The sequence below is a fragment of the Bidens hawaiensis genome, unplaced genomic scaffold (assembly GCF_021521415.1).
Source record: "Bidens hawaiensis isolate Kalapana, Puna unplaced genomic scaffold, B.hawaiensis_p1.1 tig00031118_1, whole genome shotgun sequence".
Lineage (NCBI taxonomy): Eukaryota > Viridiplantae > Streptophyta > Magnoliopsida > Asterales > Asteraceae > Bidens > Bidens hawaiensis.
Genome location: NW_027505204.1, coordinates 35,090 through 61,194, shown reverse-complemented (window position 1 = coordinate 61,194; position 26,105 = coordinate 35,090). Strand labels below are relative to the sequence as shown.

Below are 26,105 nucleotides of genomic sequence, written 5' to 3'. Positions count from 1 at the left end.
TGGGACCTACCTCTTCATGACCCTAGGATAAAATTTAGCGATAAGCAATATTAATGGGGAAATTAAAGTATGATGGTGTAAAGAATGAATATGATACTAAATTTTAAAAAATTTAGAAGCTAAAATAGTCATAAAAAAACTCTTGAACAATGTGCGGAGAGGTATTGTACTCAGTTCTTGCAAAATCCGTATCTTTCAGAAAATCAACATTTTCACAATTCTAGAGGCAACAACTATACAATAATTTCCAACTCCAAGATCAACCTGCTTTTGATCCATTATATAGCCAGAACTCAAGCCTAGCCTATCATCAACCTTCAAAGTCGACAATTTGAAAACTGCGAATGAACATCAGCCTGCTTCATCTTAAAAAGATTCTTGTACATTTTGAATCACAATTGGGGAGTGCTGAGCGAAATGTCCACCAACTTAACTCCAAATGGAATGATTTGAACTTGAAGATTACCAAGTTCAATGATATGTAAAGCATTAAGGTGACAATCAGCAAAGTAGTCAATCTGAAGTGAATATATATATTGGAGGTGACATATGTAGAGTGTTAGGTGTTTATTTTCACATCTGCAGACATCTGTAGAAATGACAAAATGGTTGCCTAGTTTATTCAATAGTTATAAAAAAGAACAAAGATGTATAATTAAACATGTACACAACATCTTCAGAAGCCTGGTTTCCCATCGACCGAAATGTCAAAGACCTCAACGATGGCCACAAAGACCTTAACGAAAGGGGAAGAAATTGGCATTATCAACATCAACAACAAATATTTAAGATAGCTTCTAAATTTTGCAGTTTTAAGAAAGAAAATATTGAAGATACAAAATGGATTCGGGCAAAGAAGTTGCGGTTCTAGAATGAATAACATGAAAAGTAAAATTCTTCGCAAGTGCGGCATCATGATGCAAGAACAAACGGATAAAGGTGCGAGCTTCTTTCTAAAGCGGCATGATCATTTTGATGGATCTTTGCTAATGTGTTGCTAGCATGAAATTTGAAATATTACAACAATGGAGATGGGAATGAAATGTTATTTTAACTGTTACTTTTATGATGTTATAGCCTTATTTTTTTTAATTGATGAAATGCTGTTTTATTTACAAGCTTTATAATTTTTTAAATATTTTTTATATATTTTTATTAGCTTTTAGATTTTACGAATGAGTTTTTATGAATTTTAGATAATTTATATTCTTAAATGGAATTTGGGAGGGATAAATAAAGACACATCGTAAGGGTTAAGAGATTAATATGGGACAGAGGTGTGTATAAAGTGGGTCTGATCTATGAAACCCATGAACAATACCCATGAATTTTAAATCAAATGGGTCACGGTTCCTAAATTTCTCTCCAAACAGTTCCGGTCCAGTTCCAGAAATAGCCGACATATCCTTCAAAAACCAATGTACCCGTGAAATAAGGTTTTATAGCTAGTAAATTGATATATTCCTATAAGCTTAGTCAATTGATAGTTCAGAATCTTGTATTTCATTAAATCATGCTTAGTAAATTATGATTAAGTACAAAGGTTTAAATTAGAGAAATTACAGGAGACTTCTATGGAGCTACACGGGTTGTGTTGACCCGTTGTCCTTATAATTACTCCATCATACATGTCGTCAATCTACCTTCATCTTAGCCTAATTGAATAACAGATACTCAGGTTTGTTTGCTCCGTTCGTCAACATCTTGCTAAACGGGCTGTATCCGTCAAACCTTTGTACCCGGCCTGCCAACCCAGTATAGACCCGGACCAACCCTTTTATTAACAGTCCGGTTCCGGCAATAAGTTTTGCTCTTTCACAGTTCCGGTCCGGGTTTAACCCGTTGCACACCCATACTAAGGGGTGGTAAAGAAATGAATAAAATTACTTGATGTACCGCTCATATATCGAAGAGAGACGACTTAGCGATGATTATGGAAGATGAACTCCTACCACCCTTGGGAATCAAGATATTTGTACAATAAACATTAGTTTATATTGGTTAAACGAATAACCCAAATCAGTATTGGACTATAACCATTGTTCTCTTGTTTTTCAAATAAACAAACACGTACCGAATTCAATTTTGAAACGACTAAAAGAATCAGGACCAATATGGTACAATGATGGAAGCCAAGACCAACCTAGTACTGACGAACTACTAGTGGTCCAGTTGTCGTACATTTTATCTTTGACCCGGTTTAGTAAGGATACACACGTCCACAAGGATAACATCAATCAATCAATCAATCATGCCCAGTAAAATCCCACCGACAGCAAAGCTATAAGTAGGGTCTGGGGAGGGTGGGATGTAGGCACACCGTACCTCTATCCAAAGAAATAAAGAGGTGGCTTCCAGAGAGACCCTCGGCTCTAAGTACATGTGTATGTGTATGAAGCAAAATAAAGGAAATCAAAGTTTAACAGTTATATAAAAACTACTACTAATTATAATAATATTAATAATAAGATCACAGTTTAACAGCTATATAAAAGCTAATAATAATTATAATAATAATAATATATGTAAGGGAAATACCATTATGGTATGTGACCTAAATAAGTTAAGTCTAAGCCCTAAGGTATTCAATTCTCTCTAAAAATCCTTAACTTTAATTCTACTTCTCCACGAATTCCTATCCTCAACCATGTCCTCGGAGAGGTTTAGGTCTATCAAATCATGCCTAATCCTCTCATCCCAAGTCAATTTCGGTCGTCCTCTACCCCTCCTCCCCTCTATAGTAATGTTTTCTACGGATCTAACAGGATTCGTCGTCTGTCTTCTCTTTACATGTCCAAACCATCTCAATCTCCCCTCTCTTATCTTGTCTGCTATGTTCGCCACCCCTAATCTCTCGCGAAACACAACGTTTCTTATTCGGTCTAGCCTTGTGTGCCCACACATCCAACGTAGCATTCTCATTTCTGCTACCTCCATCTTCCGCACTTGTGCCTTCTTGATGGCCCAACAATCTGTTCCATATAGCATTGCAGGTCTAACTGCCACCCTATAGAATTTTCCCTTTAGTTTAGTCGGGAAACTCTTGTCGCACAATATACCTGTGGCTGCTTTCCATCTACACCATCCTACCTGAACTCGGTGGGTCACATCACTGTCTAATTCCCCATCGCTCTGTACAAATGATCCTAAATACTTGAACTTCGTTACCTGCGGGACCACCTGCCCTTCAATTGTGATCTGTGCGTCTTCATTGTCGTTTATCCCACCAAAATCACAGTGGAGGTACTCCGTCTTAGATCGGCTAATCTTTAAACTTTTTGTCTCTAAGGTTGTTCGCCACTCCTCAAGCCTCATGTTTAGATCTTGTTTTTTCTCAGCAAGTAACACAATATCGTCTGCGAACATCATGCACCACGGGAGAGTCCCCTGAATCGACTTTGACAACTCATCTAAGACTACTGCAAAAAGAAACGGGCTCAACGCTGACCCCTGGTGAAGACACTTGTTTCACTCCTGGTATACATTCCATAATTATCTCTATGTATTTCCTGGGCACTCTTCTACCCTCCAAGCACTCCCAGAGCACCTGTCGTGGCACACTGTCGTAGGCCTTTTCTAGGTCAATAAACACCATATGTAGATCACACTTCTTCTCCCTATACTTTTCCATTAATCTTCTTATAAGGTGTATTGCCTCTGTGGTGGAACGCCCCGGCATGAAGCCAAATTGGTTGACCGTAACCTGAGTTTCTCGTCTAAGTCTACCCTCAATCACTCTTTCCCATAGCTTCATAGTATGACTTAGTAGTTTGATTCCTCGGTAGTTACCACAACATTGGGCGTCTCCTTTGTTCTTATAGATAGGAACTACAACGCTGCTCCTCCACTGGTCTGGCATCTTACCTGATTTGAGAATACTATTGAACAGAGTAGTTAACCACATGACTCCTTCCTCCCCCAGACACTTCCACACCTCGATGGGTATGTTGTCTGGGCCAACCGCCTTAGACCTTCCCATCCTCCTAAGTGCATCCTCCACCTCTTCTCGTGTGATCCGTCGGCAGTAGCAGTTATTCGATTGTTGTCGTTGAAAGTTTGTGTTGTCATGTTCTTCTTGGTAAGCTCTCCCATTGTTAAAAAGATTGTGGAAGTAGGTTTGCCATCTTAGCTTGATGTCCTGCTCCTTGACCAGTACATGCCCATCTGTATCCTTTATGAACTTCACCGGTCCTAGATCTTGCCTTCTACGCTCCCTGGCTTTGGCAATCTTAAACATAGCATGTTCCCCCTCTTTTGTTTCTAGACTTTCATACATCCGTTTAAAGGCCGTCTTCTTTGCTTCCGTCATTGCCTTCTTCGCCTCTGTCCACAAGGATAACATGTTTTACAATTATTATTTTTACCTTTAAAAATTTATCTGATTAAAAGGCTACCAAACAACCCCTAAAACTTAAAAGATTATTATAAGATAACCAAGTAATCAAAGTAAAGTGTCATTTTCATCCTTGTGGTTTGGCAAATAATACAAATTTAGTCCAAAAAGTTTATTTTTCGCATATGGACCTCCATGTTTTCCAATTCTTGTCAATTACATCCAAATCGCTAACATTGCTAAATTTAATCGTGAAGTGAATGGTAGACATATCTTTTCACTCTTTTTTTATTATATGAGTAAAGTGCTAAAATCGTCCTTGAGGTTTGGTCACATTGCGAATTTCCTCCAAAAATATTTTTGTGGTTTGGCAAATAATACAAATTTAGTCCAAAAAGTTTATTTTTCGCATATGGACCATCCATGTTTTCCGATTCTTGTCAATTACATCCAAATCGCTAACATTGCTAAATTTAATCGTGAAGTGAATGGTAGACATATCTTTTCACTCTTTTTTTATTATATGAGTAAAGTGCTAAAATCGTCCCTGAGGTTTGGTCACATTGCGAATTTTCCTCCAAATAATACAAATTTAATCGTGAAGTGAATGATAGACATATCTTTTCACTCTTTTTTTATTATATGAGTAAAGTGCTAAAATCGTCCCTGAGGTTTGGTCACATTGCGAATTTCCTCCAAAAATATATTTTTTCACAATTAGACCCTCGATGTTTCCTAATAGTTGCCAATTTCGTCCAAATTGTTAACTCTGTTTAAATTCAATGTTAACTCAGGGGTGTTACTATCATTTTACATTATTATTATTATTATTATTATTATTATTATTATTATTATTATTATTATTATTATTATGTGTTTGTTCGATGACACATAACATCTCTCGATTTCTATGTTTGGATCCAATATAGTATCCATTTATGTATTCTTCTTTATTTTTAGTCATATAAAGGGGTTAGCTCAGTGTAATAATAATAATAATGTAAACAAACATGTAAAAGAACAGTAACATCCATGAGTTAACGCTGAATTTAAATCGAGTTAACAATTTGGACAAAATTGGCAATGGTTGGGAAACATCAAGGATGTAATTGCGAAAAAAAATAGTTTTGGACGAAATTTGCAAATGTGACCAAACTTTAGGGACGATTTTGACACTGTACTCATATATTAAAGAGAGGGTGAAAAGACATGTCTACCCCTGACTTAACGCTTTAATTTAACGGGGTTAGTGATTTGAATGTAATTGGCAAGAATGAGAAAACGTGGATGGTCCATATGCAAAAATAAACCTTCTGAGCTAAATTCACATTATTTGCCAAACCACAATCACGAAAATATATTGGATATATGATAACACTCATTTGTTACAAATTGAAATTGATGATAAGGAGGCAAACAAACGACAAGACCCCCAATTACCATCAACGGTCATCTTTATGGCGCGAATGCACCACTTTCAAAAAACTTAGACAAATTCATGCTTCCATGATCATCAATGGCTTCAATAGCAACCAATTTAACCTTAGAGAACTTATCTACGTCTCCGCTTTGGTTATTCCTTCCGGAATTAGTTACGCACACCAGGTGTTCGATCATATTACCCAACCAGACCTCTTCATGTGGAACACCATGCTTAGAGGCTCCGCTCAAAGCCCCACCCCCGGTAAAACCGTATCGTTATTTAACCGGATGGAAAAGCAAGGTGTTCGGCCCGATCGTTACACGTTTCCGTTTGTCCTCAAGGCCTGCACTAAGCTTTCTTGGGCTAATGCGGGCTGCGCTGTTCATGGAAAGATTACGAAGCACGGGCTTGAACATAACACGTTTTCGAAGAATACCCTTATCTGTTTTCATGCAAATGTAGGAGATATAGATATCGCGAGCGCCTTATTTAATTCTTCGGACAGAACCCAAGTTGTTGCCTGGTCGGCTTTGACGGCCGGGTATGCAAGAAGAGGGGATTTGGGTATGGCTCGAAAGGTGTTTGATGAAATGCCTGAGAGAGATTTGATTTCATGGAATGTGATGATTACGGGGTATGCAAAGAGAGGGGATATGGAAAGTGCTAGGGAGTTGTTCGATCAAGTGCCAAAGCGAGATATCGTTACATGGAATGCAATGATAGCCGGTTACGTGAACCATGGTTTACACGCACACGCGTTAAAGATGTTTGAAGAAATGAAAGATTTAGGAGAACAACCTGATGAAGTAACAATGCTGAGCCTCGTGACAGCTTGCACGGATTCAGGGGATTTAGACATTGGCGAGAAGATTCATCGTTCGGTTTTGGATTTAGGTGGAGGAGAATTAAGCATTTTACTCGGTAACGCGCTTATAGATATGTATGCAAAGTGTGGAAATATTAACAAAGCTTTAAATATTTTTAGGAGTATGAAAGAAAAAGTGGTAACAACATGGAACTCAATAATTGGCGGTTTAGCATTTCATGGTCACTCCGAGGAAGCCATTAATATCTTCGACGAGATGTGTAGATTAAAGTTAAAACCAAATGATATTAGTTTTGTCGGGGTGTTGGTTGCGTGCAGTCACGCAGGGAGAGTTGAAGAGGGTCGAGGGTATTTTCGTCTTATGAGAGAGAAGTATAATATTGAGCCGAACATAAGGCATTATGGGTGCATGGTTGATCTTTTTGGTCGTGCAGGGCTTTTAAACGAGGCTTTTGAATTTGTAGACAAAATGGAGATGAAACCGAATGCTATTATTTGGAGGACTTTACTTGGATCGTGTATGATTCATAATAATGTTGAGTTGGGTAGGCGTGCAAACGAGGAATTAGTTAAGTTAAGGTGGGGTGAAAGTGGCGATTATGTGTTGCTTTCAAATATATATGCTTCACAAGGCGAGTGGGTTGGCGCTCAGAGTGTGAGGAAGGCGATGGATGATAAAGGAGTGAGGAAAGACGCTGCAAGTAGTTTGGTTGATGCTGTTGAGGAATCTCTTATGCATTTCTTGTTTGACTCGAAAAGCGAGTGTCAAACAAAAGTCAACAAGAAGACTGGTTTGATCCGCTAACGAAACACACAACGATATTTTATATGGACTTGATTTGAGTTCATTTCGGTTATCTTTTTGTATTTCTTGAAGCTGTAATGCAGATGATGGATCAAAAATACTAAAATGTACTCTACCATTTAGTTCAGAAAGAAAATATTGAAGATGTGTTCTTTGACCTTTTCAATTGTTTGTTGACTGATTTATGAATCACCGGTTTCCTTATATGAGCGCCATGCGAAATCCTCAAATCCTCAATAACCAATTATTACGCCTCACGTGTTATCAAGAATACCAGTTTCGTCCTGCTATGGACTCATCAGGGGAGTAGCCCCAACTCCCGACCAGTGGCACACACCTTCTGTTAAATGTTGAAGCGCACACAGAGAATATGCACAAGTGACAAAGAACCAACACGGTTAAGCTCACTATGTGTTGCCTAAAACCATTTGACCATCGCAACAAGCGGTGAATGGTAGTAATCATCCTCGTGTTCAAGATTCTAAATTGCTCTTTAGAGAACACAAAGAATATGCTAAAAAGGCATATTTAGATAATTGATATCCATATTTAACGGTAAACTCTCTTGCGTCGTTTGCACGCTAATTGATCATTTATTCGTCTTCAACTACTAAGTTATGAAAATTTTAGGTCTGAAAAGAATAACAGACAAAACTCAGTTAAATCTAGCACAGTAGATTTATTGTTAAGATCTAGATTAGGGTTGAAAATTGAACAATATAAAAAATAGAACACCTTAAATTTTTGTTAATTTGAATTTCAAACACCCGATTTGAAGCACTAATCAAGCCGATTGGAGCATCGTTTCGAGCTAAGTTTTACATTAGTCAGCGCGTATCCTTCTATCGATCAAAAGCCTAAAAATCAGTTTGAAATTCGAAAAAAACTTAATGTCATTAAGTTTTTTTAAACGGGGGACTATTAAGAGCCAATTTTTTTAAATTTAAGACCCCCAGTGGCAATAAACTAAGTTAGTATTATCATCAGCCAATAGCATTTAGTTAGGATTATTAAAATCCAATTTGCCTTGATTAGAAAGATGGCGTGAAGCATCAAAGAAACGATGAAAACTTGCCATATTCGTTTAGCACGAGGCAACTATCTGGTTAAACGTGACATCATTTTAATTGCCTTCATAGGATGCAAGTGATTTTTACCACGATCATGCACTTTTACATACCAAAACAATCACTTCCCGAGACACCCATGATCAAAATTTCTTTAGATTAATATTTTAAATAAGTACACCCTAGGCAGCTTGCCCCGTTTACCTTCTGATTCAATGTAATTACTGCTTTTTATGTTTAATATATAATTAAAGTACAAAGAGTACCATTTAACAACAAAACTTGGCGCATCGGGATGACACCCACTAGGTCATACCCGCTATCTAAACCACTCCAATGACATCAATCATCCGTAACACTTTCCGATTGCCATATACCATAAAAGAACATAGATACAGAAATAACTAGACACAACGCATCGAGATCAAAACCCTAAAATGAGATATAAAACAAAGATAAAGTTAACTCAATAGTTCTTAAGCATCATCCGCACAAACCTTCAATCCTCCATTTCTATTTTCCTTCAACTCCATGTGCGTATTTTGTAAAAATGCAAAGTATGAAAGAGACAGCTATGCAAAACATAACCGTCTTGTGTATCACATTGAAAACAACACCTAAATGCAGGTCTCTCTTTCCCTCTGTGTAACTTTTAGCAGGAATAAATGCAGGTCTATGCAGACATAAAAAGCATGGTAAGAGGTAAATGTACGAATGCCGGGAGGGTAAGAATGGGTTATCTAACATCAAGGTAAAAACGAATAATAACGCAATAAGATAGTGGGAACATTACAAAGTATCTAAAAAGGTTTGGAAACTGGAAACACTGATCAAGGCACAGGTTCTTTGGAAATCAAGTAACAAAAGCAGGGTAGAATAGTAGTAGTAGTGGACATGGACAACAATAATAATATAATAATTACTTCACACAACGGTCTTCGTAGGAAAAAGCATGTAAGGTGGTGTGGCTGGTTTGGTTCAACTGGTCTTCTGGTTTAGAGGCTGGCTTCAGGTTCAGGCTTCAGCTGGCTGTTTTATAGGGAACGGAAAGGAAACAGGGTTAACATATGTGGCTAGGTATTACTTCACATACTGACATAAACTTAGCATTACATTAAATTTCAGCCACTTCAAACCTCATATAAGTAAACCTTAACTAACCTGTACGGCTGTACCACCACTTCAATAATCATAATCCCTCCGCCTAGAAGCCGAGTTATGTCTTGATCCCCTGCCAACAGATTATGCAAATGTGAACTATACGCAAAGTGCCAGCTTGGCTAACCGTCCCATTTTGACATGTTACAAATACAAATACTCACCCAGAACCACCACTGTGTCCGGAAGAATAACTACCATAGGCTCCATAAGGCTCATCGCCACCGCGTCCCTAAGAAAACATGGCATGTTACTTCGGTTTTGATAATCACAATTTACAAGTAAAAGAATATGAACATTTACCTGCAAGCCACCGTAGCTTCCGTACCCATCATTAGCTGGTAAATCATCATGTCCTCGCCCATAACCTCTGGAATCTCTATTATCATACTTTGGGACATCATGAACATCACGTGGCACAGGAAGATAAGGAAGAACTGGAACAAAAGTCGGCATTGCCCCTTCTCTTTCAAATAGATTGGCCCTCAAGCGTGAGACAACTTGTAACAGTGCATCCTTAGCAAGATCAAGGTCTGCAGAAATCTAATCACAAATATATACCGAAGGGTTATTGTGTAGTTACATAGCAACACAAGTACATATTTGTATGCTTACGCAGTTATGCTTACCTGTACCATCTCATCATCATCCTCGGCAACTTTTGGAAAGTTTTCTTTTGAAATAATCCGTATATTAGCCTTGCTAATTCTCCTCATTTCACTTATTATTGCTCCACCTTTCCCAATAAGACATCCAATCCGAGAAGTTGGTACAAGTAATCGAGTGGTATATGAAATAAGACCCGAATCTCTTTCAATTTTCTCACTGGACCGTGGTTGCAGGCGTAATGCAGCCTCAATAGCTGGAGAAAACGGGTTATCAAACACCTGAATACAAAAAATATAAATCAGATAATGATTTACTTTAATCTTCATTATTTTGCCTAAACTTACCTCTTTGGCTGAAATAGATATTATGCAATCATCTGCCTCTGCTTTTGAACTATCAACTTTGATAGCTGCTCCAGTTTCCTGTCTAATTTGATTAATTGCAGCACCGCCTTTACCAATTACACCACCAATGTTTGCAGTCGGGCAGATCAAACGAAGAGTAAATTCCCTTAAAGAAGACTCATCTCTTTGACCCGGGTAGAAACCACCTTCACCCTTGTACCCACCATAAGCACCAACCAGTTGGGGTAAACCCATATATGGTGCCCCTCCAGGTGGGCCCATAAGAGAACCGCCAGATGGGTAAACATTGGGTGTTGAAGAAGAAAGCAGGTGCTGCGAGCGTGACGGGTTATCATGAAGACGAGCTGATATTTGGAAAAGTGCTTTTCTCACATTCGAAGATTCACCAGATATCTGCCTCACAACAGCAAATTTGTAAGTTGGGACAAGAAGTCGAAGTATTAGTATTGACTCAGTTAGTTACAGTTTACTTGATTTAGTTATAGATCTTTAACTAACACACTTGTGTTAGTTATCCCTATGTATGAGTCTTTATATAGATGCTTACACAAGTGTGTTAATTAAAGATCTAACTAACTCAAGTCAACTGTATCTAAGGGCGCAAACGAGCCAGGCTGCTTGCGAGCTACTCAAGCTCGAATCGATAAAAGGCTCGAAACGAGCTGGGCTTTTTCGAGCCTGAGCCTCAAATATAGTTCGTTTAGTTATCGAGCCCGAGCTCAAGCCTTGTAAGGGAAGCTCGTTTAGGCTCGTTGAACCTTAATAAGCCTTGTGTATTTCTAAGTTTTTCCTCTTTTGGACTTCTATCAATTTTACACTGCACAGCCAAAGCTTGAGCCGAGCTTTGGCTCGTTTAAGGTACTACAAGAGCTCGGCCTAAGCTTAGGATCGTTTACGGTACTACACAAGCTCTACCCAAGCTTAGGCTCGTACAAAGTTTTTCTCAAAACATATAAAAATAATAGAAAACGAATATAAATAATTAATATATAATTAACAAGCCAAGACTGAGCTTTAAAAGCCAACTCATGAGCCAAGCTCGATCCCTTGTAAGTCAAAACAAGCCTATCTACGCTACGCCTAGTCGAGCTCGGGCTCGGCTCGTTGAAACCCCTAACTGTAACTAACTCAGTCAACACCAAGGACAAATGTATTATAATTCACCTGCAAAAGTTCATCACTGCTTAATGCACAAGCAGGAAGGTGATTATCCTTCAAAATCCTAATCTGAGTATCAGTATCAGCCCGTATATTTTGAACTATCTGTCCACCTTTCCCAATAACACATCCAATCTGGTCTGATGGCACAAGAAGCCGAACTGTAACTTTTGGTGCTTCCTCATGATCAATTTCCTGATCTTGATCATCAGCAACAACTCGGTCATGCACTTTGAAAAGAGCGTCCATTGCTGGACACACACGATCATCATTCATGTCAAAGTCATTTGTTTCCTCACTTGTGCTGTGGATAGTGACCACACGTTCATCACACCCTGAAACCGTCTCACCAATTCTGATTTTAGCCATGGTTTCAGATCTCAGCTGCTTAATAATGTCCCCGCCTCTTCCCATTATACTTCCAATCTTTTTACTAGCGCATAAGTAACGATAAACGGTATCATCTGAGCCAATTGAGTTGTGCCCTCTGTCATCACTGTTATTTCTTCTCTTGTTTCTTCCATGATCATTGTAGTCCAACTCTGAGTGTGGACGTTTACCGTGACTATTTCTTTGTCCACCCATGTGTTGCAAAATGATTCTTGTTGAAGATTTTAGAAAAATTACACATTTATGTCTTATGACATGTTGAAAACTTGAAATAGAAAAAAAGATGTACAGCATAAGCCACAATTCCACAAACCTAACAAATACACTTGTATAAAACTTTCTTTGGTCACACTAAGCATTAATTAGCATATATCAGTAGCGAATACCATTTAGAAAACATAAATCATTATTCACAAATTATTTGAGCTAGGGGTGTGCAAGAAACAGAAAAAACCGATCCGAAACCGGAAAAATCGAAAAACCAAACTGAAACAATAACCGACGATTTGGTTTTATGTTTTTGTAAAAACCGAACTTACGGTTCAGTTTTGGTTTTGCATGTAATAAAAACCGAACCAAATTTCTAGATTTTTAATTTTTATTATTTATTTTAAGTAATTAATAAGAATTTAATATGTGACTCAAATATACGGGGAAAGTTAATGTACAAATTAAATTAACATGCTAACTGTGAGAATCAAATAGTGTAACTATATATATACAGGTAGTGTAATGATGTAATTACAATGTAGTGTAATTACACTACACTATAATTACACTATACTATGTTGTATATATAACTACACTACTTGATTCTCACAATTAGCACGTTAATTTAATTTGTGCATTAACTTTCTGAGTTACATATTTATTAAATTCTTATTAATTACTTAAAATAAATAATAAAAATTAAAAATCTAGAAATTTGGCAAAAACCGAAACCGAAATATTTTCGGCCTAAAATTTGCAAGCTCAAATGGCAACAACCGAAACCGAAATCGAAGAAACCAAACTGAACATCCCTAATTTGAGCTACATACGCACAAGATCTACAGCTGAAAAGATAATTATTGAGGTCCAATTTCATTCCTAACAAAAGAGCAGCAAAATACAGAATAAATCTCATCCGAAGCTACAATAAGAAGCTAAATGAATCTAATCTAACAACTCAGTAAACTGATCTGAATGTCTAAAAAAGATTGATACCTGTGTCTGTGTTGTTAGATTGTAGAGCAAATTGGTTGGTCAAATCGACGTTGTAGTGGATTTTGGTAATTTAGGGTTTCTGACTTTGGATCCTGACGTGCACGGGACATGTTATTAATCGAACAAAATCACGGTAATAAATTGATGATATAAATAAATAAATAAATAAATAAATATATTATTATTATTATTATTATTATTGTTATTATTATTATTATTATTGATTTGAGTGAAATAGATATTCAATTATATTAACTACGAATATAACTTAAAACTTAGTTAAAATTACTATTATAGATGGATAGGATGATGAACTTGGTATCTTATCAGTAGGGATGAGCAAATTTGGTACCGTCGGTACTGATTCAGTATTAAAGTTTTGAGTTTCGATACCGGTATTTTTCGAATTTTACCTTAAAGATCGATACTGGTACCGGTACCAAAAATTTGCAAATTTTGGGATTGGGATTTTTGGAACCGGTAGGGTAACGATCTCATCCCTACATTTCGGTACATATCCTGAAAAACATGATCCCAAATTTCTAAAAAACTTGATACAGGTACAAAAAATGTTTTGTCCGGTTCCGACACCCGACACCATTTACTCATCTATAATCATAGACTCGGTATATATAGCTAAGCATAAACTCAAAGGATTCTTGTTACTTAATCATAATAATAATAATAATAATAATAATGATAAATACATAATCTTTTAGTTAATCTTTACTTGCACTTCAAGATTTCTTCCTTGTATCACAAGCGCATGTTAGTTAAAAAAATGGTCTGGTAACTAAACTCCGACAATCACCCTCCCTAATTTTTGAACTATGTTAGAGAGTTTCTTCATTCTGAGTAAATCTTGTATCTCTATGAACTTGATTCTTTCAAGCACTTCTGTCACAATGTCATCTCTTTGCTTCTTGTCACTAATATGTTAAGCATCTGATTAATAAAAGTGAAAATGGGATTTGGTATGATCTGACTATGAAAAAAACAGGATTAACATATCCTTTTGCTTCTAAATAGCCTATGATTGGACTGATCATACAACTTGTCTTTGTAATATTGACTTTGCAAATCATAAGTGCCCTCTCTCCTTCGTAAACACTCCTCAAATGCCTTAAGTCTACCAACATAAAATACTTTTCCTTTACACGTATTTTTTTTTTTGTTTCTAGTTAATTGATTTCACTTGGAAGTTGAAACTTGATTGAGCTAGATTTTGGCAAAATAATAATACAACCCAATATAAAACGATTGGTATCTGTATCAACTTGGTATATAAGAAGTTTGGAGGATATAAAGCGATAAAGCACCTCCACATAGTCTTGTGATTCCGACCAAAAAAAAAAGGACTGTGTGACTTAAGTTTACGCTCTATGTAACTAATAGTTACGATTTGACTTCATTCACTTGGGTTAGACAGTTACGTTTGTTAATAGGTATGCTCCATGTACTAAAAGACGTTAATCATACATTTCTCAAGACTCAAATTTAAATTTGAGAATGAAATTATGTGCATTTCCTAACAAAGGTACTCTTGAACTGACATTCAAATACTTAAATCTACCCTTACACGCTTCTTTCGCACATAATTAGATTGCAAGGAATCATGATTCAAGTAAATTAAAATGATGAAAGTTCTTGATTTTTTTATATTTAATGAAGTTGATTTGGCATCAAATCTCACGTACTACTTTAAGAATCTATAAAAGACTTATTCAGGTGAGATTTTTGGCATCTGGATGTCTAAATATAAACATTTTTGCTTGGCATTAATCCACCAGATTTAGCATGCTATTATCCTAAAGTGTATTTTAAACTAAATCACAAAATCAAACTACCCATTTACTAATGTGTATGTTCATTTGGTCACAAAATGTGATTCGTATACAAATGTGAGCTTCATTGACAAGGTTTATACTCCACACATATCAAGCTACGTACCACATTAGTCAACTAAATGAGTATATACCAACATAATACAACACAATCATGGCTTGCCGAGCTAAGAAACAAGATTAGCATGCCATATAACCCAAAACTAGGCACATTAGATTAGACTTAACATAAAAAATTAACACAAATTAAATTAGTCCCTTAATTTCCCATTATAGCTTTTCCAAGAGGCGTGTTTGGGCCTCATGTACTGGGCTTATTTTTTGTTATTTACAGTCCATCTGTTTTTGGTGGACTAACTTTAACAGTCAAAAATCAAAATGTTTTTTAACGCGGAAAAATTCTCAAAATAAGAATTTGTGAAAACAAATTTCTAGTTTTAGTTACCGTTTGTAAAAAATTCCAGAAATGAGTATTATAAACTAGTCGTGACAAGTAGTTTGTAGAAACCAATTAGAACTTGCCACGTGCCCTTAAACTAACCGTAGCGAGCACGTTCACTAATAATTTACTCGTCAAGACTAAATAAGTTTCATGCCTCGTAATCAACGCCCACGAGTAATTTATAAGTCCTTTAGTCTTTAGTCGCGACGAGTAGATTATAAGGTTAAACTAGCCGCGACGAGTTAACTACTAATAAACTACACGTATAGGGAATGTAAACCAAGTAAACTAGTCGTCACGAGTAAATGACTTATGAATTACTCGTGGGCATTGATTATGAAGCATGAAACTTATTTAGTCGTAACGAGTAAATGATTAGTGAACTTGCTCGTTACGGTTAGTTTAAGGACATGCGGCAAGTTTTAATTGGTTCTACAAACTACTCGTCACAACTAGTTTATAATACATATTTCTGAATTTTTTTGCAAACAGTACCAAAAACTAGAAATTTGTTTCATGTATTCTTATTTTGGGAATTTTCCCTTTTAACGCTCATGTGCCTAAAAAGCTAAGAATGTAAGAATGTAGCAGAATCCTCTTTGCTTTTTCCTATGATTATATAAGTCCACTCGATTTGTTTTGACAAAAAAAAAATTTTCTTGTGTGTTTTTAACTTCTTTTATTTTTTTGTTGTGTTTTTAACTCTCTTTTGTGTGTGTTTGTTTATCACTACATTAACTTAGTTTTTATTTATAGTTGTCATAGTTTATGTCGGCCCTTTGAAAAAAATATTATATCTAAGGGCTTCTTTTTATATTCGTCTGACACATGAAATCTCGGAGGCGGCTTTGTAGCTACACATATTATTTTCCACTTGTGTACACATGCCTTTTAATCCCAAGATATCGCCTTAGGTGGTGCTAGTAAAATCATTAAAACAGAGTTATAACGAACAATCTTCATTTTCTTAAAACACTATGAACCTATGCTTTTTAGTGCTGCATAGCCGATCCATTTGGTTCCAAAATGTTTGGTTACTTTACTTATTAGGAAATGTGAGTCAGTTTAAACTTTAATTAGTAAATATAGTCAGGTTTTGGATCATATGAAAAACGAGAATGCTAATTTATAAAGTAGAACCACAGAACAATGAATATAATATTTATTAAAAATCTAAGATCTTTTTGAGTTTTTATACTCATAAAGGCAAAATCAAAGTCTTTAAAACACAAAGGTTTAGAAAGTTTTGGGTTTAAGTCCTCCAGATAACAAATTTATCGTCCATAAAAAAAAATATACTAATATAATCATAACCAAAACAATTAAAAATATATATAATTCCACAACTATTTGATTTTTTTTTTGATGATTAGTTAATTACTATGACGGAGATCTCAAGTTTGAATTTTACTTCCTATGGTTAATTTTATACCGTAACCAATTGAAGACCACCTGCCGAAGTGCTGAGCACAAGTTGCGATTTACATTTTGTTTTTTTTGAAGACCACGCGGATCATGCCTTTTGCCTAATTTTGTTAGTTAGCAGCGGATTGGTGAGTTCCATGCGTTTACCGTAAAAGGGTTTTTAAAATAAAAAAGAAAAAGAAGAAAAAAAAAAGGAAGCAATCTTTTGTGAGTTGTAAGAAACTGCGATGGCAGGTTTTTACAGTTATAATTTTCATCGTACAACACTAAACCGACAAATGTCACATGTATGTGTTTGGTTTTGAGACATTTTGAAAACATACGATAAGTGATGAATGGACACACAAAGCGACGGTGCAGATCAGCAGCTGAAGATAGTGCATTTAAGGAAGCAACAGCAAGCAGGACCATTGATTATAAATTAAATCCATGGGTACATAAAATAAAAGATGCCTAATGATATTCCTAGCCTAGTGTGGGGATGCTACTGAAAATCAATTTCAATCTTTAATTTCCCATGTGCATACAACCCCTGTCCTTGGCCCAACTCAATTTATAACTTTTATGACATTTTTTCTATAAAAATATTATTATTTAGTTCTTTAAAATCTTTATTCAGTATTCTCTATATATGTTATGTGCTAAAGTTTATGAATATATCATATTACATGATCCATGTTGTATGGAAGTTGTATGTTTGGTGGTTATCGCTCACAAGCATTAAAATATCATAACCCGTAAATATAATAATTTTATGCTTAGTATTATAAAGTTAAAGCGAAGCATTGCTACTTAGGCTTTGGCCTAGTGGTAAGACGAAAATCCTCTTTGGGGGGAACCGGGGTTCAAGTCCTGGATAGGATGTAATATTTGAGGGTAAAATTGTAAATAAAGGAGAAGACTTTGGCTGTTAAAAAAATGAAGCATAAAAAAAACCTAAATTTCAACATGATTGTTTCTTTATCTTCGTCCCGACCTGTCTCTCAGTTCCTTCTTTAACATCACCACCCTTGTCGAACTCTAGTTTTTGTCAAGATTGCAAAGAGTTGAAGACGACCTTGTCTTTAGATCCGGAGCTCATGAGATGTCGTGTGAGCACATTTAATACTCTGATATTAATGTAAGAAAGTAGTAGAAATTGTATATTATTGATATACATTTTGTAAATAAAAGTATATATAAGAAACGAAACTTATGGATGTTTTTCTTTTTGTTTATTTATTTTCTTTATATTTTTAACAACAAATGTTTCACCTACTCCTATTTTACACCAACAATACTAAGCTACGTTTTTGTCCATGTTTGAACCTGGGACCTCCCATCTAAGAGGCAAACGTCTCTATCAAGTGGGCTAGCCCCACGTTGCTTATTTATTTATTTTCGGAACGGTGACAATATGCGTTATGGTTGGGCGGTCACAGGTCGACTTGTGGCCGACCCTAGTTTGGAACCCCTAGAGAGTTCTTCCCAAAGGGCATAACCAACCCACGATTCCCGTGTCCTACCCGCGTCCTCGGAGGAACGTTCTCTCTTGATGCCACTTGACGCCAGTTGTGCCGCTACAAGAGTTGAAACCGTCTGGCGCAACACAGGCAAGATAAAACCCCTGTGTTGCTTGGATTCAAACTAATGACCTCAAAAAGAAAACCTAGATCTTACCTTCATTATCATAACCAATTGGGATAGCCCAGAAGGTTACTTATGGATGCTTTTCGTGTTCTCCATATTTCTGAGAGGCATAGTTTATTTATTTATTCTTTAATTACCAACGAAGAGTATTATAATTAATATTATAAAGCTTAGCAATACATAAAAACCTACTGGATTAGCAAGAAGCTACCGCAATGCGTATTTACTTAAAGGAACGGTAACGAAAAATGAAGTGATTTAGATTTGAATTCAAACATATGTGAGAAGATTAAGCTCATGGTTAGAGAGAGAGCCATGAGATTATGGTGGCGGCTAGGTTAATCGTCCATCTAATGATTGTGTCATAAGAGTAATTACATTCATTGAATAATTATCATCATAAGATATTTAGTTCACGTCTATGATCAATAACTATAGCTAATCGTGAGTATATTAATATAAAATAAATCTTACATAGCTAATCGTGTAGTCCATATAAAAAAATATATTAATATAAAATAAATCTTACAGTCCAAACTTTAATTTAGTTAATTAGTTTAAAATTCAAAGAAATGTTTCTTTGTCAAGTGTCTACTTTGGGGAGACAATATAATTAGGTTTGTAAGTGAACCGAACAAACACGAATAGTGGTATGTTTGTGTTTGCTTATTTAAATGGATAAGTATTTGTGCTTATATTCGTACGTTTAAAAAATGAGCATATTCGTGTTTGTTTGTGCTTGTTCATATCTTATCTTATATTACTCTTCTAAAATTATGTGTAGTGGTTGTTTAGTTAAAATGTCACCTAGGTTTCACATAAGCAAAAATGAATTTACGAAAACCTCTTTTAAATCAAATGTAGTGGTTTTAACTAATTGTAATTAATACTCAATCATATTATATTTACTTAGTATTTAATTATTCAACAAAAATATTAATTTAAATAATTAAACAGCACAAGAAAATATTAGAACATTTCAAAAAAATAAAAGTTACAAACACATAGAGAGAAAAAACGATGCTTGAAACTAGAAAAGAAAAAAAAGGATATTCGAAATAAAAAGAAGCTACTAGAACATTTTATATATTAAAAAAACGACCACTAGTTGGCACGAATATTTGGTACAATTATTTATTTGTAATAATCATCGTTGTTGTTCTCCTCATAGTCGTCAATGCTACGGTTGTTCAACCGTGTGTTACGCCAGAGAGTTATGCTCTTTTGGTGGCACAACGACTGTCAAGTAACAGTCGGCGGTATGGTTTTCCGGAGGAATGCCCAAGCCAAACTCTAAAGCCAGCGTGGACCAGGTTAAGACAACATAGTCTGGCCAGAGTGGGCATCAGAACTCTTCAAATTTGGAGAGTGTGGTAGCCTAAATACAAGAAATTCGTCGTTCTAAAAAAACTTATGCGATTGTTCAAAACGCTTTTTAACGCTTAGAGCATTCACAATAAGTTCTCTATATATATGTGAGTGAGTTCTTTTTGTAAGTAGTTGTGAGTAGAGTAGAAAAAAAAGTTACCGTTAATGAGTAAATTTTGAAAAACATTGTTTATATCCTCTATAATTTTTAATGTTTTTTGAAATTAGTTGTGGGTGGAAGACGATAAAAAGTAATAATAAAAGTATAAAAATTATTATTTAATTAAAAAAGCGAGAAAATAAATACTTTTTTTAATGTAAGTATAGAGATGAAAATAAAAATCTATTGGGTGCCCTTTTAGCAATGTAGAAAAATAGAGTTTGGATATTGTAGAAAACCAGTGTTGGGTAGGAATGGTAGGAAATAATCTCAACTATGTGTTAGTAGATCTAAAGGATGAGACTGATCCAGCCAATACAAAATGTTTTTTGATATCCAAACGGTTGGAAAAGGGCAAAACAGTAAAAGCGTGTTGTTTTTAAAAAGGGGATGGCTTAAAATGTGGCTGGTCAATAGTCATCAACGACAGTCATCTTACCGGAACGTTAGCGCTGATATCGCTCCGTCTCTTATGAACACAATTGGAGATAAATATGAGACAATTAAAGATCATCGACGGGATTTGCACAAGTAAGTGTGTCGTATTCCTTCATATTTCAGCTAAAAAACCCTAGTTTTTTCGGTATGCACAAATTGTCGTTAATTGTTTGGTTTTCTGCTTGTTATTGTGTGTTTATGATGTTAATTAGTGTGGCCGGTGTACCTTTTTCCGTGTTAGTTGATGTCTCGAGCTAGGCGTGTATGTATTGGTTTGCAGGTGTTGGTTGGGCTTTTATTTGGTGTGCATGTGCGTGGTTAGAAGACTATAGATGGCTATGAATGTGCAATGGGTCAGTCGTGTTGTAGCTGGGTTTTTGTGTGTTGGATGGTGTTTGTGGTTAGGTGGAGGGTTTGGGGTAGCTGGTGTTGGGTGTTGGTTAGGATAGGAAAGCCAGGACCTTGTCGTGTTGTTGTTAGTGTGTTGGTTAGGATAGGAAAGCCAGCAGCCTGTTGGATGCTGTGTGTTGGTTTTTTTTGCTTGTTTTGTAGGTTGTTTGTGTCTGATGTGTTGGCTAATTTGGTGTTGTGTTTTCGTGTTTGATTTTGGCAGTGCTGTTTGCCATGATGGTGGTGATGTTAGAGGTTGCGTGTTGTTTGTGCTCGTGTGGGTGTGATAGGTTGCGCGAATACCTTGTGCTGGTAATAAGCTTGTGTCGAATGTAGCTGGAGTCATTTTGTTGTCAGTTGTTTATTGGTTGTGGTTATGTGTGGGTGTTGGATTTGTGTGTGTGTGTGTGTGTTTTTTTTTTTGATGCCGATTGTGTATGTAGAGATGTGGTAGGTTGTGTTACTAATTTCCTTTGCCGGGAAGTTGATGTTGTATGACCTGGTCTTTAAACTTTGTGCAGCAGTTAGAAGAAAAAGCGATAGGATTGCGTTAATGGCGTCCTTTAGCAAATGCAAAATCACGGCCTTGAATCCAATTGACTTGACAAGCGAGGTTTGATTCAAAACAACCGCCATTCGTGGTATGTTTATTATACAAACATGCATGTGTCTTAGTTAAAGGTATCTTTATACATTATAAAATTTTTATATTTAAACAACACCCCTGTGATTACTTGACAGAGATACGTCGTCTAATTGCGCTGAGACTTAGAAGTAGTAAACCAACACGAATGAAGATGCATTGGATGATACTGAATAATAATGTTGATTGTTGTGTGCTTGCAATGCGTCACATGGAAACGTAAAAGAGTAAGCAATTGAAAGACTGGTACTATAGTTTCGAGGTTGAGTCTGATATGCAGAAAAGTCAACTTAACGGTCTAAGATTGAAATATATGTCAAAAATGTTGCTAGCTGATGTTTGCATTTTGAGGGATGATGTGATAAAAGAAGTTCGTGGTATGCTAGGATGGACGATGGTGTTAAAGAAAAGTTGGAGGAAGGCGTGTGTGGCAGGCTATATGACAAAGTTGAAAGGGCGCTATGATTGGAACAACTGTTTTTTCATGCGACTTTTACAAAGTGTTTTTGAATTTCATGTTTTAGAATCGTTTGAATAATTGGGATTTTATGTTTAGGGGTATGTTATTAATGCTTGTAGTTTAAAACAACTAAAATTTATGTTACGAACGTAAGATCATTGTTAATGTTCAATTGGCTTTGCTAAAAGCAGAAGTGTGTTTAACAAAAGAGCGTCGTGTTAGACACAAATACAATGTATTGGTTGAGGTAAGAAGACAACGGATACCTTGAACAACCTGGAGAGGTGCCAAAGCAACCACTAGTTACATGAACTTGGTTGAGAATGTTCAATCTTTTTTTATTTATATATTAAGTGTGGTTGTGCGTTTAACAAAAGAGTAGTTCCAGGTTTCGAACCGGGACCTCCAAGTCCCAACTCAATGCTTTAAGAAGCATAACAACACAACAATCTGGCAAAACAACACATGTTTAGGGTCGGTGGGATAATGTGTTTGTTTGTTGTAACAAAACTTAGAAACCCAAAACTAACGAAATCAAATTGTTAATTGAAAACAATTTGTAATTTGTGCAGTATTACCTTTATGCATAACAATATAATCGAACAAAAGATTGATAAACGAAGATAGGTACATGGTTCAGCTGGATCATTCATTCCAATTGTAAAAACCTTGAATGTTGAATGAACTGAGACTCATTTCTTATAATCGTGGTTTGATAAAAAAAACACTAATTTCCAGCTCCAGATTAACAGCATAAGTGATTTTGAGAAATTGTAACCGATGACGCTTAATTATAGGATTTCTTAGGATGTGAAAATATCAGATTTTACAATATTACCCTTTCTTATTTAATTATTATTTTTTATTTGCTCTATGTTGATTGGTTTATATTTCTCACCAAAATAACACTTTCTATTTGATCCTTTCTCTAGAAAAATATAGATTTTGTGTGGTAAAAATGATTGAAAATTTTAGTTTGTATAGTGTAAAAACTGAAATTATTTATGTAATTTTTTATTTCAAAGTCTCCAACTCCAAGGCTCAACGGCTCCAATATATTTAATGAATTAAAATCCCAATTTCCATTATGGAGTCTTGATTTAATGAATTAAAAATGTAAACTCTCACAATGGATCCCGTTAACAATTTAGCGGGCAAAAGTCAAAGCGCCATTTTTGATGGTCATGTAATGGTTTTTAACGGAGATAAAAACAGCCACATCATCCTATTTAGCGCTTCACATTCTCCGGTACGTTCAGTCTAATAAACAAAAATACTAATGTTTAGGTGTCATAACCGTATTTAATCTTAGCCTAAATTTCTTTCCTAAATTTCAAACCTCTCATCTCATTCATCTTAGCTATACATGGATCATGGGTAAAACCATTTAGCCAAAATGGTTATAATTTAGAGAACTAGGAGGAAAATTAGGCTATGAATGTAAAACTAAATAAATTTATTTTATCATTTATTTATTTCATCTAGCTCTAGAACTTGTATCATACACGAGATTTGTCAATGTTTAAATTAATACAATTAATTATTTGAAACAAAAAAAAAGATACAAAGTAAAAACATAAAATAAAAAATGTTGATTATGTTTATAGTCCTAATAATACTAAATAGTACTTATTTGTGATAAAACTGCAAATTTTGTATATAAAAGGATTTTCTCTGATATGTAAAATTAAGATTCTAGACTTCTTATTGCTTTACTATATATTTCATTATTTTTTTCATTTAATTTTATGTCTTTATTTCAAATAACGAACTTTATTAATTTTTATCATTTGACAAATCCTGTGTAATACACGGGTTCAAAAGCTAGTAAAATATAAATGAATAGTTTCTGAAAATATATAAGGGAACATAATTGACCATATATAAATAAACGATTAACGAATATATATGAACACACTTAAATAAATACAAATAAACAAATATAAAACATTTAAGTGTTAAATCATCCAACTTGTCATCAAAAAATAACCATAAATGAACATAAATGCATGAAAATAAATGAGCAAACATAAACAAACGTTCACGCACATAAATGAACGAAAGAAACATGTGCTCATGTTTGGTGATTTAATTAAATGAAACAAACTTTTTATTCATGTTAGTTTGTTTATTATATCAATGATAATGAACGAACTTCTGACCCGAACGGTTCACGAATAGCTCATTGAACCCTCGGTTCATTTATAGACATAATTGTAATATCTTATTCAGTTATATATGAATATATTTTTCATATTAAACCAAAATTTTCCTACAGAGTATAGATTTGTTACAACAAATATTAACTTGATGTATATTTAACAAATAAAAATTAAGACAAATTAGAAATCAATAATCTCATCTTTTGCGTTGAGGCATAGTAATCTTGTCTTTAAAAATCACTACCAACGGTCTCACCTTTCAACTATTTTTGTCGCAATGGTCCTCCGTTAAAAAATACTTAACGTCGTTAAGTTTTTTCCTAGTTTCAAATCGATGTTTTAGGGTTTTTGATCGGAAGAAGGATACGAGTCGACCGATGTAAAACTTATCCCGTAATGGTGATCTAAATGACAAAACAATGTTTCAATTCGGTTGTTTGAATTTCCAATTAACAAAAATCAAGCCATTTGAATCACTGTTTCGATATAAGTTTTACATTACTCGACTCTTATCGTTCTTCTGATCAAAAGCCCTAAAACATCGGTTTGAAACTAGGGAAAAAAACTTAACGACGTTAGTTATTTTTTAACCGAGGACCATTGAGACAAAATTAGTTGAAAGATAGGACCGTTGCTAGTAATTTTTAAAGGTGAGATTATTATCGACCAATACATAAAATGTGAGATTATTTATTTCCAATTTTCCAAAACTAAAAGCATATTAGAATATTTAAAACGTATTATCTTGAGTTGAAATCGCAAAATAGCTTATGATGCTCGTGTCTCTTATAATTATATCATATACATTTGATCGTGTAACTTATCCAATTAAGATTGGTTTAATAATATAAAAACACAAAAAGATCGCTACCATTTGGTGACAATGTATGTATTGGATGCTGGTTGGTGAATAAACCACGTATCCAATGGACCCGTCAACATTAAATGTTGCCATGTTAATTTGTTTGATTCGATACAACTGTTGCTTTTACTATGAATTTCAAGAAAGAGAGACCACTACGAGATTGTGCCACACTTTGCGTCATATCTCCTCCGTTGAGGTGGGGCTTGGGCACCTCTACGTCAGTACCGCCTACTTGACTCGTCAATTTCTTTCATGAACGACTCTCGTTTTAAGATTGGTATCTTCTCTCTCTTCCTCTCTCACAACCCACTTCTGTATAGACGGAGCGTCTTCTCTCTCTTCTTATCATGTATACAGATGTCCTTGTTCTCTCTTTCACGTCCTCCATGAACGGCTCATTGGTAACGCAATGCCAGTGGTCTCGTACTTTTTTGAAACACAAGAAAGTTATTATTGTTTTTATAACTTATGAGTATGTATGTTGATCCTTTAAAATATACTTTATAGATTCCTTATCTATACATTCCATCTCTATCCCATACATATACACACTCATTTGTAACTTGGTGATAGTTTATTATTTTAACTCGGTACATTTTATATATATATATATATATATATATATATATATATATGTGTGTGTATATATATATATATATGTGTGTATGTATAGGGAAAGTATAAAATGAAAACCCACTTGAGTTGTGAAAACCCTATGTAACATCGTTTTTTTTTTTGTTTTTTTTTGTTACACACGTAAAATATGTTGTTACATTTAATACAAAACATCGAAAAATAAAAAAAACATTTTTTTTGCTATTTTTTAACATTTTTTTACTAATTTTTATATATGTTTTCAGGAGAGAGAAAATGTTATATATATGTTTACATTTTTTATTAACTTTAATTGTGGACCACAAGATTTAGACTTTAATTAAA

The 26,105-nt window shown here is 35.0% G+C and overlaps 1 protein-coding gene and 1 pseudogene across 1 annotated transcript; one reads left to right on the top strand and one right to left on the bottom strand.

Moving 5' to 3' along the window:
- The first annotated feature begins 5,734 nt into the window (after positions 1–5,734).
- LOC143611449 (pentatricopeptide repeat-containing protein At5g15300 pseudogene) lies at positions 5,735–7,387 on the top strand (annotated as a pseudogene).
- A 2,211-nt stretch (positions 7,388–9,598) lies between these two features.
- Positions 9,599–12,340, bottom strand: LOC143611453 (KH domain-containing protein At4g18375-like). Its single transcript, XM_077085645.1, has 6 exons — positions 11,751–12,340; positions 10,566–10,979; positions 10,242–10,499; positions 9,916–10,155; positions 9,777–9,844; positions 9,599–9,685 (listed from the first exon to the last, which is right to left on the bottom strand). Exons 1-6 carry the CDS (start codon positions 12,327–12,329, stop codon positions 9,637–9,639), a joined length of 1,608 nt encoding a protein of 535 aa, XP_076941760.1. The 5' UTR covers positions 12,330–12,340; the 3' UTR covers positions 9,599–9,636.
- Positions 12,341–26,105: the final 13,765 nt, after the last annotated feature.